At 32.9% G+C, this 18,936-nt stretch overlaps 1 protein-coding gene across 2 annotated transcripts; it reads right to left on the reverse strand.

Annotated features, from left to right (window-relative positions):
* Positions 1 to 4: 4 nt before the first annotated feature.
* Positions 5 to 9,860, reverse strand: LOC106768144. Of its 2 annotated transcripts, none has more exons than XM_014653120.2 (9): positions 9,599 to 9,860; positions 7,400 to 7,726; positions 4,604 to 7,215; positions 4,352 to 4,476; positions 2,318 to 3,991; positions 1,924 to 1,972; positions 1,598 to 1,839; positions 1,211 to 1,312; positions 5 to 484 (listed from the first exon to the last, which is right to left on the reverse strand). In XM_014653120.2, exons 2-9 carry the CDS (start codon positions 7,590 to 7,592, stop codon positions 253 to 255), a joined length of 5,229 nt encoding a protein of 1,742 aa, XP_014508606.1. In that variant the 5' UTR covers positions 7,593 to 7,726; positions 9,599 to 9,860; the 3' UTR covers positions 5 to 252. The 2 variants fall into 2 exon arrangements, with proteins under 2 accessions (XP_014508606.1, XP_014508605.1); XM_014653119.2 differs by having other exon boundaries at positions 2,318 to 4,087.
* Positions 9,861 to 18,936: the final 9,076 nt, after the last annotated feature.

An 18,936-nucleotide genomic window follows, 5' to 3' on the forward strand; every position in this document is an offset into this window, starting at 1 on the left:
AAACCAAAGGTAAAAAGATAACTAGATTGCGAAGATCTAGACATACATACATACATTCATATATAGATTGAAAAGATCTAACAGCCTCCATGGTTGGGGAGGCAATCTAGTAACCATTCTTCTCCTACACTGCCAGTTGTATGGTTCTATGGCGATGAAGTGCAATAATATAAGTTGAAAGAAAACGGACCATAAACAGGATGTTGTGGAGACAACTGACCAAGAAAGATGGAAAAATGAATTAATTAATTATCAAAGTGAAAGACATTGTACCCTGTCTGGGAGATTTCTAGGCATTGGAACTGCGGTAACATATTTCTGGGGGTATGATTTTTGAGCATTTGCAGTTGAATCAGATGATGAGGTTTCTGCCCCATCATTTTGCCCCCGACCATGGAACTTGGCAAATCGATTGATCACCGAAAATCTTTCTAAATCCTGACATTCCAATCTCAAGTCCAAAATTGAGGCTCTGCTATCCAATCTGCATAATCAATATGAAAATTGTTAAAAAAATAAGCAAAAGGATAGAAAAACGAAAGCAACAGACAGAAAGAAAATAATAACCAAAACATAAAGACAAAGCATTATATAGGTGAGATATTGCAAGATATCATCATTACCAAGAAAAATCAAACTGTAAAGAAAAACCAAAAAATAGGTTGTGCATACTGCTATTTAAAAAAGTTTAGTAAATTTACAGTCCATCAGGAGAGGTATGTTTATATCATTGATATAATTTTTTTTCTTCTATGCTTTCTAATCTTGTTGTTTACATGAGATGAGATACATGTTTAAAAGTTCAGACGCTGAAAACTTCTACCATCATAAACACACTTGGTTTTTTCTACACCAACAATTGAAATATGAACCTTTCCACACTAATACAAGTGGAAACAGGATATCCAACCTAAATTTTCCAGAAATGACCTGTCTGTATATTTCACAGGCAACTGAACCCAATCCACTGATAAAAAAGAAAGTAAAATGGTCTGAAATTTGAACGTGTCAAATCAATTGTTCTACCGAATTTATTACTACTGAAGAACATTAAAAGGCCACGACTTATAAAACTCATTATTTATTCAAGACAATAGCAAAGCACCTATTCATCTGCATTCATACACAAATGACCCTGCATATGAAATCTATTACCCATACAGACCACATTATTGGCCAAGGCCATGACAAAAATAAACACTGATAGTACCTCAATATATCATTTTCCAGTTTTCTCGCTCTACCATCGAAGTCTTCCACTTTCAAATTGTACTGGTCAAATTTCGCAGATGCTTTAAGCTTATCGGGCAGGCTACAGAATACACCAGTAAGAAAATTAATGGTTGTGATATAACATGGAACCATGCATGTATGGTAAATATTAAGGGCTTTTAGGGAGCTTATTTCAGACTATCATAAGGCTCGTGCATGTGTTTGGTTAAGCTTATGAAGTAGCTAATGACTCTTCTATGAGGTCTCTTTTATTTCAGTATGCTTTGTAGTGAAGCTTGTACAAATAAGCTTGTTAATAAATGCTAAACTAAGTTGTTCACTCATTGATCAATTTCCCATTTAAAAATGAATAAAAAAATCTTACAGGCTTTTCCTTCCAGGGGACATGATTGTGTCATTTCCTGTTTGAGAGATGGAACTGCATGCATCTCCTAACACTAATCGAGCAACAGAGTAGACCAAACTTTCATGATGCAACTTGACATCTGCAGAGAGAATTACAGCAGGAGGGGGATTAAGTAGTTGCTGCATAAGCTGTGTCGTCAACACAAGCCTTCTTTTGGACTTCATTGGCACATCTTCAATTAGTTCAGCTTCATCCTCAATCTAAAGTCATATACGAGCAGCATGAACTTCTAGTAGCAAATGAATTAACATATTTAGTTTAGATTGATTTAATTATGAACAAACCTTCTCAGCCAATCTATTTGCAGCTTGGGCCCAGTCTAATTCTGCCACACTGCCAAGTAGTAAAGAACCTCAGCCTCAGAAATTAGAAGGCAAAAAACAACTGATAAATATAAAACAAGATTATATATATATATATATAGAAAGAGAGAGAGAGAGAGAGAGAGAGAGAGAGAGAGAGAGAGAGCAAAAGCATGAGGCATAAAATACTTCTAAGAAACTAAAAACAAATCTAGCACCTGGTGAGATTAAGGACCTTTTGTAACTTCTAGTCATCAAAAATAGTAATAGAAAATTCTAAGTGCATTAAATCTACATTTAGTTGGCTCATTTTATGTTTTCTGTGAAATAATCTAAGGCGAGATAGTGGGATAAATCACATCATTTTGTCAAGCACCTGATATCTTGAAGCCTTTCAGAACCCTGACTCAGCTCTTTATGCCATGGTATAAGTTCAGATGAGGAACTTTTACGCTTCTTTGGTCGCATACTAGATGACAGATCAGGTTCAACTGCAGGAGGAAGTAATGACTGAGAAGGCAGATGCTCATTTGAAACCGAAGTAAGTATGGGATTTTGCCCAGCATCATTGAGACTATTAACTTGCTCCATTGAATTAGCAAGATGCAAACCACCAGATTGGTTCCTCATGATCAAAGGCTGCTCCAAAATCTTTGGTGGAGTCATTGTTCGCATATCATACATTTGCAACATCTTACCATTTTTAAAAGTTCCATACTGCTCAAACCATGACGGAGCCATCTGAGGATTTATGACAGAATGCTCACTTCCAACAGCAGTTACTTTGTTATTATTACCAACATTCAGAGCATTTCTCTGACCATATCCAATCACCTCCTGAGAAGATGCATTAGTATCTCGACGAGCATCACCCACCTTTGTTGAAAAGTTTACCAAGTTCGGATCTGATGGTGGCACTGAAGAAATATTATCTGACACATCTTTGACTATGTTATTGTATCCATACGATTGTTGTCCACGGTTGGAATCTATCTGTTGCTTTTCCACCATATTATCTGAAACCTTGAATCTCTTGACATCCCGATTACTAGGATCAATCTCCACATTTTTCATGGACTGAACTTGATTTAGCATAGAGACATTCGGATGCAAGAAATTATTTGGTCTTAAAGATCGGCCAAAATCTTCAATATCTTTAGAGGTAGCAGCTGGGCTTGATTGAGGTGCATCAGATGTATATTTCGCATGTTCCTTCGTGTGTGAAGCATTTGCAGTCTCTTCAACAGCATCAACACTCTCAGACAACACCTGCTGTACAGAAAGGTTACCATCATTCTCTGAATCTTCAATACCTGGCTTCTGTGGTCCTGTTGTCGTCTCATAAATATTATTTGGTTGGTGATGGGATGGAATCTTCAAAGCATTAGGATGTTGCTTACTAGAAACACTTGTCCATACATTGTGTAATACTTTTGAATGGGCACCCTGTGGAGATGATGTAACAGAAGAATGAGGAGCAATGCCAGCTTCCAATGCTGAAGATTTCATGAAAGGATCTCCAGCACGGATTTGATTCATACTATCCATCTGGGACATCTCCTGAGCAGATTGCAATTCAGATTGACTAGTTTGAGCTCTTTCACAATACTCATCTACTTGATTACTGGAAGCAGTCCGATCAAAAAACATGGCATTATCAGATTGGGTGTTTGCTACTTGTCCACCAAGATTAGGCACATTCTGATTTTGAGTATGGATCCTTGGAAAAGGAAAGCCCGCAGCAAAACCCTGTGGAATATTTCCCAGTGCACTGTACTGTGAGGCTTTGTCAAATAGTTGTCCTGAGGAACCTACGTTATTTCTAAGCTCGTGAGGTGACTCTCGAGGAGGAAAAGTATGAGTAGCAGACAACCAAGTAGGACCCTTATCCCCTGTCTCAGATGCAACATGTTGTGGTGTGGCATGAGATGATGTCATAGGAAGCCTTTGAGTGGGAGGAGCCAGTTGCAAACCAAAGCCCTGAGACAAAGAACCTTGATTTCGTTGAGGATGTACAGAAGATCCATCCGAAGATTCTGCATCCATCACCCTGGAAGATAAAGGGCGGTTAGAAGTGCTTGTGTTTGTTGCAATGCCATGCTCCCTTGACTGATCCACTTTATGAAGAAGCTCAAGAATATTTTGACTACAATAATTTAACAAATAAAGCAAATTGTTGAGCTAAGGATGTACGTCATGGAAGAGTAGAGTTTTAGGTAAACAAAAGAAAGAGACACAAGTAAAACGGGATTTTAGTGCCCAATTAGACAGAAGCAAGCATGTGAAAAAATAAACACAAGTCATGGTTACCTCCTATAAGAGAACACTAAACAATAATTCAGAAGCAAATCGTATGAAACACTAAACTTCTTAGGTCAACAAAACCAACAAAATTATCAAATTCAACTACCTGGATGAAGCAGTCTTGTTCGAGGCATAATTACCAACACTTCTATCATATGTAGTCAATGTTTTGGGTATATGACCAGATATCATGCTTTTTGAAGCATTGTCATCTATAGGTTTTGAGTCGACCTGAAAAGCATATGTATTCCTATGTCAAATTCCAAAGTATTTAACTTTTTGATTCCGCAATGAATAGAGAAAACTTTGAGCAATTAACCTAGTCACACTTATAACAAGGGCAAAGTCCTGACATTACCTTCTCTGTTTCGTTATAAATCCCATCAGAATGACTGTATTTTGACTGGCCAGGATGGCTTTGGTCCTGACCTTTAAATCCTCCTATTGGTTGATGCGGTGTAGGCTGTGAATTTAAGGCATGTTTATTTCCATAAGGTTCCATGTCAACACCACCAACCCCCGTTGGGTGATACTGAAATTTACGAGTTACAGGAGGTCTTCTATTTCCCTGCCCAGATAACTTTGGACTATGCAAATCACCATCAAAACTGGGACTTTCTCTCAAACTACTAGTTCTGTGATGTGAAGAATTAGAGGCAAGACCATCCACTGATTTATCCTTTTTGTTAAAGTTTTCCATATCATGTGCCTCTCCTTCCGACTTTTCATTCTTCAATGATTCCAAAACTAAAGGATTCTTCTCCAAATGATGCCTATATTTTCCTGCGCCTTCATTTCTTCTATAGCTACCCACAGAATCTGTCTGTCTCCATACATCAACATTAGGGAGCTGATGGTTGCTTTGCCTGCTGACCCATGTAGCACCTGAATTGGGTATACCAGCAATGCCATTAATACCAGAATCCTCCCCACAAACCTGCATATTACCTGAAGACTTTGCATGTTCCAACACACCAGACGAATTTGTATCAGAATCAGGTTCCCACATTGCAGGAACCTGATTCATATCCTCTTGCACAGCTTTGTCATGATGAGGCTGCAAAACACTTTCATTTTCACGTATCTTTATACGAGAATTGTTACTAGGAGTGGGTGATTTAATAGCATTCCACCCATTAGATCTATTGAAATGCTCACCCCTATTATTAGGGGATGACAGTGTCTGTTGATGGGTCCAGGAACCTGTAATAACCTTGTCATTTACTTCTAAGCCTGAGGTATTAGCAGCATTCCCATAACTATGACTCCCCTCTGCAATTGGTTTTTGCTGAGGGCTGCAATCTAACCATTTGCCTCGTTCTAAAAACTGTGGAATTGATCTTTGAGAAGAATCAGTCTGTAACCTGTCTTGCTGTTCCTGTGCAGCATCAGCACCTGACTGATGAAATCCAGGAAGACCAGAATAGTTTACAGTGGTACTGGGCCTGCTGCTGAGATCATCTGGTCGTAGAAAAGGCCTTGAATTTATATTGGGTGTTGACTGCAAATTATTCTCAGCCCACACTGATTGCTGTTTGCTGCTATCCATGGTTGAAGGCCGCTCAGTCCCAGAACGTTCAGTATTCCGGAAACTTAGACCACTCCATTCTTCTTGTATTCCCATTTCACTACCAGAAGTTTCAGCTACAGCAGACTGCATAAGTGCACTCCAACTCCCACTCTGAATTGATGGAACTCCACCCAAACTATCGGCGCCATCCAGCATACTGAAACCAATTCCATCCCATAGGCTGTCATCTGAACCGAATAAAATCTTCTCTTCTGTTGGATCTAGGGTAGCCACATTCTGTGAAGAAGGAACCTGCACTGCCACCTTGTCCTGAGAAGTGTCAGAAGATCCACCAAGCTCTTGCCTCCCATTAAAATCTTCAATTGGTACATCTCTTTGCTCAGAATTTACTTGCTGCAAGTTATCCATATTTAATCCACTGTTTATACCTTGAGCAAGAGAACCAAACATACTTTTTCCATGAATATCCTGTCTTGAAACTGAATTTCCATCATTTGTGTTAGTTTGATCCGAAATTGAAGCAAATTGATGAACTGGAAATGAGTGGCCACTGGCTGATATGTGTGGCAATGCTGGTTTGTCACCTTGAATGCGAGAATACTGATGTTGGATAGGAACCTGAGACGCAGCAGGCTTATCTGCCTGAACATGAGAATACAGGTTGGGTCTTGAGCCAGAAATTGGAAGTCCGTACAGAGACTGCTCTCCCTGATTAGGAACCAAACCCATCAGGCGCAGTTGTTCAGGAGATAACACAAGTCCATTAGAGGACCCTTGCATAACTGCAGATGCACCATGCTGGAGCCAATTTGCATTAGGCATAACTTCAGGCTGCTGCCACACAAGGTTAGGCGCCTCATTGATGGGAATGCCATTAATAAGAGATGCAGAATGGCCTGCAACTGTCTGTTTTGAAATGGAGGCCGCTGGATTCATAGAACTCTGTTGCCTAGCTTCTAGTTGATGAAGTTGTTGCTGCCTTTGAAGTTCTTGCATCTGGTTGAGCATTGCTTGCTGTTGCAAAAGCTGCATGTCATTCATCCCCGACTGCTGTCTAGGAAAAGGCTGAAGCATCCCCGAATGGCGACCACTCATTTGTTGTTGACTTCCAAAAAAATCATAATTAACGGGAGACTCTGATGCCTCAGTCCTAGTCATGTGTTTCTTATAATGTTCAAGACCAGGTCCTTGTTGTGACTCTAGTACAGACATTCCTCTTGACAGATTTGACATGCCATGCAAATCAGCCTCTGTATCCATTCCCAAAATATTTGCTTCATTTTGCCTCGACTGAAAAACCTGATGTCCCTGCATATAGCCATTTACAGTTGTCTGTTGGTTCGGGAGTTGATTCCTGACAGAGTCAGGCCTCAAATTTGATTGTGCCAGGTTCAAACCATGTCGTAAATGTTGTGTGCTAGTGTGTCCCTGCTCAAAATCTTAGTACAAGTAACACAATTAGTAATGGAGGGAAAGATAATCAAGTTATGACTTACAAATTATGTTGAACCAGTAAAGATTTGTCAAAAAAAAAAAAAGAAAAAGGTAAATGCAAGTGAATATACTTTCATTAATAAATAAGTGACCTATTATAAAATAGGGGAATTTGACACCTAGTTCTACCTGATTGCTGTATACTGAAATTCTTCAAATTGGAAATAAAAGGAGCACCAGTCGGTCTCTGGCTACCAGCCCACAAATTGTTGCTTAGCCCTGGCCAGTTCCCGTCAACTGCCTGTGAATGATACTGGCCCTGGGACAAGTTCTCTTGACCAAAAAAATTATGGACCCTGTCTCCTACTTCGTTTCCCGGCATAGATAACTCAGCCCACAAATTTTCAGAAAATATCTATTTATAAGAAAGTATACTAAAACAAGGAAGATAAAGAAAAAGTTCCTCCAAATATTATGTTGTCCAAAAATACACCTTTGAGCTACAATCATTTAATCCTGAAAATTATTAAAGGAAAAGAATTAGAGTGCAAGAAAAAATCCATTTGAATATATTTATTAATAGAATATTGTGAAAACGTAACATAAAATAACAACTGACATCCCATGCAAGATGTCATAGTTGATGGCTATTAATCAAGTGCACCGTGTATGGCACAGAATACCGAGAACTAATGCAAAATAGTGAGATGAAAAAAATTAGCACGCAAAAAAAAAATACACTATAATGCAAGAATAGAATTCCAGGAATGAACACTTATGTGATAATCATGGTAATGCGCAACAAAATTGCCTATCAAAAATGAAGCCCTATAACTTCTATTTGTTTGTGGGTCAAACTTTTGGACTACAACTACTTAACTGAACAAAAAACACGTAAGTTAACAGTATCAAATCCTTTCTTGAGCATTTTTTTATACGACAGGATTCTCTTTCTTACTTGCATTGGAACTATTATACAAGCTTATTATTGAAAAATTACTAAGGTTCAAACAGAAATTATCCTCCTCAAAAAAGCATCCACTTATATAAAGGATTTCTTCTTTCTGGACAAATGTGTCTCTAGCACTCACATATAAATAAATAAATAAATATATAAAATATGCTTAGCCTGAAACTCTTTAGCCAATTGAAGGATTGGTGCACAAAAGGAATCAAAGTGGCGAATATTTAGAGGCTGCAACGACTTCCCAATCAACCTTAGTAATGAAGCTCGAGAAAGAAAGAAAAAACACACTTTTAAAAGTTAAATGCATACTCAAGCATACTTCCTCCAAATTAATGTGTTGGCAAAACCAGAGCCATGCAGTAAATGCGAATAAAATCCCACTGCAAAGCTTCTGATTTGCATTCCCCATATGCAGCGTTATCTTTCCTATTTATAATGCATGTGGCTTTAGTAATGGCATTCGATATTACTATTGGCGTTTTCACATACTCACACACCATAATTTGTAACTTGTCGACCTCGAGACATCTGAAAAATGCATTGCATTTACGGAAACTGGCAGTTATTTATCAAAATTTAAAGCAAACTCCGACTATTTGGAGAATGATAACCACAAACATCCAGACAAGTGAACTTATCCAAGATCTTTAAAACAGCTAGTCTCTCAAAACTCTCCCCTTTAGTTCTGCACATACACGTACTCATCAACTATAGCTATTAAAAAGTAGTTCAGCACAAAATTCCATCATCTCTGCTTCCGATTCCAAGCTCATATTGCACCCCCCAAGGATAGAATCCGCAACCAATCTTCAACACCTATCCTAAAGTTAACCGAATATAACCTCCTTGCACAAATCACTTACGTGAATCAATTTGTCAGTGGAAGAAAGTCTTCCAATTCACTTTCACACAGACTATAATAAGGTTATATTAGTATGCCAAGAATTCACACTCTCTTGCCTAATACCGTATAGACCTAGAACTAGAAACAGGATGATTGAAGCAACCAAGAACGAAAATCCAAAATCAAATTCGCACAATTCACCTGAGCTGAAACATTCTCACTTCTAAAAGAAATGAGAGGAAGCTAAGCAATCAACACGCAATTACTATTCCCCTTTCCCAACACTCCCATCAGCTGAGTTCGTCTCAAAACCGAAAATCGCTTGAAAATCTAAAAACTAGGACCGAAACGCAAAAGATCGGAAGCGCGGCACAATTCGAGCTCCCAATCAGCATTCAAATTGATGAAACAACACAAAACGAGTGCACATGCCGGCGAATTGGCGCCCAACGCGAAAAGCCAGAGTGCAAGCACAGATTTGATTTTTCTTTTCATTTGTTTAATTTTCTCAAATAAAGGGTTCCTATAGAAAGAAGGCTAGGGTTTTGAGAGATAGAAAGATAGCCCGTGAACTCACAGTGAGATTGAGAAGGCTCCATTGAAGCTCCAAATTGATCCCGCGAGAGTGTCGAAGAAGCAAGCGTTAGGGTTTGAAGCGGTGGGAAGCAGAAGAAAACAGGACTCTCTCAGCTCACACAGATAAAGTGATCGAAATAGTGCGAAATTTTCAACGAACACAGCAACAACACTCAGGCTCGGCCCCAACGTGAGGCTCGGTGATCCGAAGCTCGTTGCTTCGGATCCGAGGCTGGGCTCTATCAGGCTTTTTTTAGAAGATAGGTTGTATTAGCTATAGTGAGCCCAAGAGGGGAAGATATCACGTGAAGAGTTGTTGAAGGTAAATGACAAATCCAATTGAAATTTGACACGTGGCAAAGTGACGGCACAATCCCTTTTTTGGAGAGGGAATAAACTGCTGGGCGGAAAAGCCCAATCGCTTTGTTTCAGAAAAACGTGATAAAATAATTGCTTCTTTGAAAACAGTTCAATATAAATATTTATCATAACAAAAACAACTTATACTCATAATTTATTTATTTATTTCATATATTATAATATTAAAATCTGTTATATTCTGTAATCAGTTAAAATTTATTTCTCAATCATCAAGTTGCTTTATTTAATTTTTATGTTTGAATTGAATCTGAATGAGTTAAAAAATATCAATTTAAAATTATTATTTATTATAAATCTAAGTATAATACTTATTCATTGCAAATCATAATGTAATGCATCGTAATAATAAGGAAAGGAATAAAGAAAAAAAAAATTACAAAGAAAGCTAAGCTGACGGCACAACTAACCTTTAGTACAAAGTAAATTAAAGGCTACTTTTGAAAACTTGGAGAGAGGTACCTTTTTTCTTTATTATATTCTCTTGCATCTTTTCCTTTACCTTGTAACAACTTCATCTAACTTTTGGTAGGTTTTTGTTTCATTTTTTATGTAAAGTTGAACCAGTGTTTGAATGTATGGAGAAACAATGACAAAATTTCATGTGATTAAGATGTTGATGGAATTTTACTGTGAAATACTGATCATATATATTGATTGTTTCTTGCACAAGCATTAATATATTAACATATTAATAATAAAAGGGAGTTCCAAAAAAAAAAACACGTGGTAAAGTTTTTACACGAGTCTTCTGCTATGATCCCTATATTCTGAGATTGAGAAGATATATGAAGAAATTTTGTCATTTACTAGGTGATGCATCATCATATACTGTAGAAACTAATCATTGAAAGTAAAGATATCGAGATAAATAGAATAAAATCGTGTAATAGTAACTTTTGTCACGAAGTAAATATTTTATAGTGAGTGTGTATTTTATTGACAAGAATAAATGTTTATCATGTTCACTGAGAATAAAATAAAAAAATAATTTAGTTTTAAAATTTATAATACTTTGTTAATTTTAATGATTGAGTATGTGAATATTATTATTGTTATTATAGATATTTATATACTCTATCATATATTTAAAATCAGAATTATCTGATATCAAAATGCATTTATAAATCAAATTTATTGAATAGTATATGGGGAAGCTATTATTTGGTGAAAATGTCATCCACTTGATACCGAAAGAGATTATAAAATATACAAACTAATTTAAGAGAAAAAATTTCACATATAAAAATATATTTATCATATATATTCATCTTTGTCACTTTTAATTTGATATAACATTTAATATACAATTATTCATTTAAATATTGATGCTAAATTAATGATTTAACAATCTTTCATTTGGACAACCTATGTAACTTTAAATTATATATTTTATTAAATTTATCTTTTTTATCTAGTATAATAATCATATTAACAGATTTTTATTTTATTTATTATAATTAAATCTATCAATAGTCACATACTAATTAATAACACGAATTATGACGTGGATGTTTAGTATGTAATATGATCTTAATAATGCCTAGTTTTATTAAGTTCTTCTTATATTTATAAACTATTTAGAGATTAATCCTTTAATGAATATCACACTTTCATAAATTTTATTTTCAAATTTATTCATTATCGTCACCAATTTTTTTAAAAAAACAATACATTTTATTCTCAATTACACGATTTATAGGAATTTAGTTTTCTTCCTTTTCAATCTATTTTGATACTTTTTGTCACATTGTTCTATTACTAGTTTTGCTGCATTTTCATTATTATTTAACGGAGAACTGAACCTCTATGGATCATTTGGATGAATCTCTTTCTTAATTTTGGATTTGTTCCTTGTCGTGTTAAATTTGTGTTTCTAAAATTATAATTCGAATCATGAATCAATTACATCCCTAATTTATAATTGAATATGAAATGAGTTGAATGATGTTAATATTTAATTCGTATAAATAAATTTATTTTATTAATTGAATCAATTAATTGTTAAAACTTTAATATAATATTTAGAGCATTATAATTTTTTATTAATTTATTGTTTAAATATGTGAATTTATGTGTTTTAATATTATGGAATTTTTATGCTTGTGATAATCTTGATTACAATTTATATTCATTGTCTTTAAAATCTCCCAATCTTATCTTTTATTAAGAAAATAACAAGATGAAAAACAATTTAATATATTTTTTATAAAAATGAGTTTAAGGGTGTGTTTAGTTATAGAGGAAATTAATGGATTTAAAAAGATTTCAGAGTAAATTACATGTTATTTTTTTAAAAATTAAAAATGATTGAGAATAGATTCAAGGTTTGTGAAAAATTTGTATAAGATTTATTGATGTGATAGATTAAAAAAATATTTTAATGAATAATAAATAAAGATTACTAAATTGTTTTTAATTATGATAGTGATATAAAATGATATTTATTAATAATTTTTTTTATAAAAAATATTTTAAATAATGAAATAAAAAATAATAATAAATAAATAATACAATATACTTTTTAGGATATTGAATTTTATTTTGTTTAAATAATATTTTTTTAGAATATTATACAAATGGGTTGTGAATTTAATACGAATTAAAAAATAAATAAAAATCTTAAGTGTATTTGACTGAAAGTGTATAAATTAAAGTGATACTTTTTATCAGGAATAAAAATGACTTTTTATAGTAATTACCCTTAAATCCGAGAGAGATATCGAAGATAGAATAAATGATAAAAAGTGTAAATCCTCTCTTTTTTTGCTTATAAATTATTAAAAACAAATATAAATAAAGTCAAAAATTCATTTACGTGAATGACTCTGAACAATGCATCAATCCCACAATGTATTACGAAATTTAGAAAATCCTAATATTTTATATATTTATTTTTCTACGCCAATTATTACCAATCTTTAATATATATAATTATTTGTATATATGACCAATGTTAAATCCGGCATGCACAGTATACGATTAGAGACGTGAAAATGAATACATTTATTCTTACCAAGAAAACATAAAACAAATGCTATATAGTATTCCGACTTATCTCATCATCGTGTCATAAAGCAAGCACGAGTAATAATCGTTAGAGTGAACTGATAGTGATATGTTCACATGTGGTCAGGTGAGAGAATATCGATATTCAATATTATCACACCTTATAATTGTGTATTTCACATAAATCAAATTTCATAAAACATTGTTATTATTTGTAAGATGTAAAAACTTATAAAATAGAGTGTTAGAGTACATAGGTTTATTAAAATAGTGAAACTGATTATTTTATTTTAAAATAATATGATAATATAAATAAAATTTTATAAATGTGTTTCATTACTTTAACAACATTCTCTTTTAAAAACATTATTTTCTTTCGTTTCTTTGATTTCTTTTTATCATTTCTCACAATTGAGCTATCCGTTTGACGATCATGAGGTGCCCAGACCACCGCTACGTCAAGGACTACAAATTCGACCGATCAATTGGACGAATTAAGCAAGTAAGTGGAAAACCCTTTCTTGGTACCTAGGATTCTTGAATATTTGTAAAACAGTTATGTTTTACATGAATCAAGAGTCTTTCTTACTTGATTTCTAGTTGATTGTGGTTTTAAGGTTGTTCTTACATCATCCATCAGTGGGTTGTAGGTTTTCTTATAATTTCCTTGCGGTATAAGCAACTGTCGGAGTAATTATTGAGTGGTGCAACTGTATAGAGGTAAGGGAAGCTAAAAGTTCTTTGATTTTTTGTTAATTGACTGTGTATGTTTAGAGAAAAGATGATTGTTGAGTTGTTGAGCCAAAAATGATGTTTTTATGTTATTTGAGTATGGTGATTAAATGATTTTGAGTGTGAATTCATGAGTTGATATTTAGAAATTGTTTTCAAATGATTATCTTATATTTGTGAACTATATGGGGTGATGTTTGTTCTGTCATGGGATGGTTATGATGTTGATAAATCTGTTATAAGGTTGGTTACTTAAGATTTAAGTCATGTTTTAGTAGTTTAGAGTTGTTTTATAGGAAGTGGGGTAGTGAAATTTTGATTTGGGGGTAGGTCATATAAATGGTTAGTTTCATTAGTTTAGGTGAGTCAATTTGGACTTGTTGAAGGCCTTAATTTGTTCAAAACTCCATTAGAAATAGTAGAATGTGATTTAGGCCTTTAAGTTGATGAATTTTGTGTTTTGAAGTGAAACTTGTTTAGTAAGTGCTTAGGAATGTTAGTAGTAAGGTTTAGAAAAGTTTGGTCAAGTCTAATTAGGTGTATAACACAAGTTAGGATGGTTAGAAGTTGGGAAAAATAGTCATAATTAGTAAACTTGGGTTGAGTTGCATAATTTTGCAAAATTTGTGCTGCAAAATTATGCAGACTCGTAGAGCAAACAGATTTGCACAACGAATGGTCATGGGAGTTGCTCTCTGTTTGAGCAATTCGCACGGCAAGAATATGCATTGTGCGAATGGTCGTGGGATTTACTCTTTGTCTGATGAGTTGCACAACAAATCAGTGCGTTGAGCGCTTGGTTGTGGTCTGGGGTCACTACCAAATTTATTCGAATAGCGATGGGGTGCACTCTGTGAGTTCTTGGGGGGTCTAAACTTTCACATAGCGATTTGGGCGTTATGCGAGAGGCTGAGGTCTGGTACCACTAGAAGTTTATTCGCACAACGAGTTTGGGTGGTTGTGCGAGAAACATCTGGATTCGCTATGTGAGAGTGTGCGCTGAGAGAATGGTCCAGGTTTTGTTTCACTCTTTTCTTCTTTATTTCTGATGATGTAATGAGAGTTTGGTGTTGAATAGAGGACAATGTATGATGAAATTTGGTAATGTGTTTTGTTTTACTGATGTGGTATGACTGGTGAACTTAACTCCATGACTCAGGGTGAGATTCTTGGAAGTAATTGTGGTTAATGAGGTTGTTGTGTTGTATAAATGTATGAAGCTTTGAGATAGTAAGTAAGTTTATTCTGACACTCTAATGATCATTCATTCTCAAGTAGAAAGGAATGATGCATCATAAGTAAATATTTTATAAATTTGGATAAAAAAAGTTACTTATATGTTTTATTGTTATCTTATATTTTTTGCATGTGTGGGTAATGTATACACTCTCTCAATCAAGGAAAACAATATATTTGAAAAGTCGTCACATTTTTTAGACATTTGAAAATGGCCAAGAGTGTATCAATTAAGAAAAGGTGTTAGGTTTAATTTCAATGAGTCGAGATCAAATAATGTAAGAATGTTTTTGTGTGGAAAGTCATAGTTTAGTACATTCTGAGATTAAAGGTAAGAACCATAATGTGGTTTGAAAAAGTTTTTACCAAGCGAGTGTGTCGAGATAATTCATGTAAGTGTTACTTCTTTATATTGACTCATGAGAAATTTATATTAATATGTTTAGGAGATATGCAGTATATAAATAGTAATTTGTTCTGATGTATAGCTCTTAATGTTATGAACAATTACAAGGTCAAATATTAACTTACATATATATGAAGTTGTGCTATGATTTTACTACACAGTAAAAAGTTCAAATTTTTAATCAAATAAAAATTATTTATATAATAGTAAAGGTGTTATATATAGACTATCACATCATTTTAGAATTAGTAACCTGTAAATCACTAAGAAATTGTTTGAGTCATTTTAACTTACGCATAGTCATAAAACAATATTTATCCTCTACATAAGATGGAGAGACCGTTGAAAGTTAGTAAAAGAACAGTTTATAAGCGAACAACCTGCCCAATCTCAACCACAAAAGCCTATAATTCTAGTTTGCTATCATATCATAGTAGAATACCTTGCTTCAAATATTTCTTAGAGATATAAGAATCAAGTGTTCACTTTGACCAATTTCCCTCACGTCTCAACTTTTTTCCTCATTGTTTGTACATTCCAACCCACTAAAAACACTATAATACTTAAGTTAGTTCATCATCTAAACGATTAACAATTAATGTTGTAATAAATGTGTTGTAAAAGTCTCAACAATCATTTGTACATTTTACTTATTTTTATAGGTTTTTCATTGGCTTTAAGTTAGGGGTGACTTAATCTTGATCAAGTTCTATTAACCCTAATTATTAACATGCTTAGCTTTTATGGATTATTAAGTGAATATGATGGCCAGTTTAATCCTAGCTTGAACAACTGGTTTGAATAATTCAATTAATATGAATATCAGTTAATGCATAAGATTACCAATAATCCGATTAAAAGAAATTGTATTGAAAAGATTACATAATTTTATTTTTCTAAATAAGTAACATTAAATGCACAGTAATATAAAGATGTATTTTTTAAATAAAAATATTTTACAATATTATATTTGTATATGATTTTTATTTTTATGAAAAATAATAAATGAATATTGAAGTAGTATAAAAACACATATAAATATATAAGTATAATAATTTTTTTATTTTAAAAATAAGTATGAGCTAATAAAACTTATCTCATCCTCTTATCTCGAAATTAAATACGAGGACAATTTTTTTTTTCGTAAATAAATACGATTAAAAATTTAGACTAACTGAACAACGATTAAATATATATCACTTTTCTTAATTATTTGAAAACAATGAATTAACCATTCTAGAAAAACAAATAGAAAATGGAGAAAGTCAAAGAAGATAGATGCGTGAAGGAACACGCATAATTAAACTATGATTTTTTTTACTTTTTCTGAAGACACGAAATTAACGATTCTAGATACGCAAAGAAAAATATATAAAGAATAATATTATATTGAGAAAATTAATATCGAGGGAAATACTTTTCAAAACTATATTTTTTTTATAGGACGTAACATGACCTTTACCACACTGGTTAAAAAGTAATTTCAGTGTTCTTACATCACAAGTTAATTGGACTGAATTTTTTAATATTCCTCAATCAAAGAGTGCATAATAAATATTTTTTTTTATTAAAGTTATAGTTTTATTTGTTTACACAATACGAATCTTGAGCTTAATTAATTCTTATTTTGTTATTTTATCAATTCTATTGTATTTTTTACATGTTATATATTCGAAGTATTTTTCTCTATTGTGGATTATTAATCTTTACTTAAAATTCTACTACTTACTTTTAACACGGGAATAACATTTTGATTAATGGATTTGCTTTTATGTATGCTAATATAAAATTTAACTGATATTTTTTAGTGTAATAGACACCTGTCCAGATCCCACACACTGCATTCATCCAACGGCTGAAAATTCACCAACAGCACCAGCAAGATTCAATTTTCTCTCTATTTACTAGAGGTTGTGCTGCTCCTCTCTCTGTTGATGTGTATGCACTGTACTATTCTTTGACCGCTTTGACCATGAGAAGATTATTACATCATACATTTATTAACAGTTAAAAGCATTCAGACGTTCCGATTTCCGTAAGGTATTCTTAATTTGGTATCTTTTTTTTAAACTTTTTTAATTGAGTTTTTATAAATGTTAATTTGAAACAAATTAGTCATTGCCGTCAAAAATTGTTAACTGTGTTAAAATTGTGCAGAGGTGAGTAGATGACGTGATTAAAATTATCCTTTTGAAGTGTTAAAATTGTGCAGAGGTGTTAAAATTGTGCAGAGGAGAATGAGAAAAATTTGAACATCTCTGCACAATTTTAACACCTCAAAAGAATAATTGTAACTACGTCATCTACCCACCTCTGGACAATTTTAACATCGTTAACGATTTTTTAACGGCAGGAGCTAATTTGTTTGAAATTAGCACTTATAAGGACTCAATTGGAAATGTTTAAAAGAAAGAAACCAAATTGGAAATATCTTACGAAAATAGAAACGTCTAAATGATTTAAACCTTTATTAACGGATCAAATGCATGTATATTATGATTTTTCTATATATTTTTGTAATGATGTGATTACATTTTTAATTTAATTACTTTTTTTTAAGTGCAGAAAAATTAAATTGTATACGTTATTTCAGAATGAACAAAGTATATATAATATTTTTCTTATCACTTTAAGTGGAAGAAATTTATTTAATTGGATTTTTTCTTTAACTATTTAATTTTATCTAGAATTTTTTTATTCATGTAATGACCTTTGAGACTTATAAAATGTTATTGTAACATTAACCCTTTAAATTCTATTTCTTTCAAATTTAACTATAAAATTTTAACATATTTCATCTTCAAAATTACTTTCCATCATAATTAATAATACCAATCTAATTCTCGTGTGACGTTAGAGATAGAAGGAAATTTAGTGATACAATCAAAAGAGTAATTAATTATTGGATAATTAGGTTTTTAAGTATATCACAGCTGACTTGGTTGATGAATAGTAAAAACACTTGCCTATGGAAATAATAAAATTATAATCTTATCATAGATTTTTAAATAGTATTTTATTATAAATGATTAAATTAAAAAATAAAATTAGTAAAGAATTATTTATTAAAAAATACAATTTAAAAAAAAAAATGTCCAACTCAACCTTAATGGTTGAATCCTTCTATGCAGCATTGGAGTGAAGTCAAGATTGACTCTTACTATTACGCATGACATCATTACAGTCTATTCTAGCGAGTTCTAAGTGGACATCTCAGTTTTTGTCACATATTGGACCACTCAATTTCTATTATCACGCATGAGATGTCTATACTTGGACGTGAAAAAGATGTGTTAAAAGTCCAACATCAATTAGAAATAAAGCCAAATTATAATATATAAGTGAGGTGAAAACCTCACCTTAGAAGGCGGATCCACTTTCAAACACTTACGTAATTGTCTGAAGAAAACAATTTTCCATTGAATAATACAAATAAAATAAACATTTTTAATATCCTTTCATTATTCAGCTTTCCCAAAAATTTCTTTATATAAACAAGCTGGGTTGTGCTGCTTTTGTACGAGACACCATTGTTAAAAGCACGTTTAATTTCATACATACATACATAATCCATATCC

Source organism: Vigna radiata, chromosome 7 (assembly GCF_000741045.1).
Source record: "Vigna radiata var. radiata cultivar VC1973A chromosome 7, Vradiata_ver6, whole genome shotgun sequence".
Classification (NCBI taxonomy): domain Eukaryota; kingdom Viridiplantae; phylum Streptophyta; class Magnoliopsida; order Fabales; family Fabaceae; genus Vigna; species Vigna radiata.

Excerpts from the sequence above, each read along its gene's own strand:
- LOC106768144 (XM_014653119.2), bottom strand. The coding sequence starts at position 7,592 with ATGCCGGGAAACGAAGTAGGAGACAGGGTCCATAATTTTTTTGGTCAA. Across the intron at positions 7,216-7,399 it reads TTTCAGTATACAGCAATCAG|ATTTTGAGCAGGGACACACT; the intron begins GTAGAACTAGGT and ends ACTTGTACTAAG. Across the intron at positions 1,973-2,317 it reads GAAAGGCTTCAAGATATCAG|TGTGGCAGAATTAGACTGGG; the intron begins GTGCTTGACAAA and ends ACTACTTGGCAG.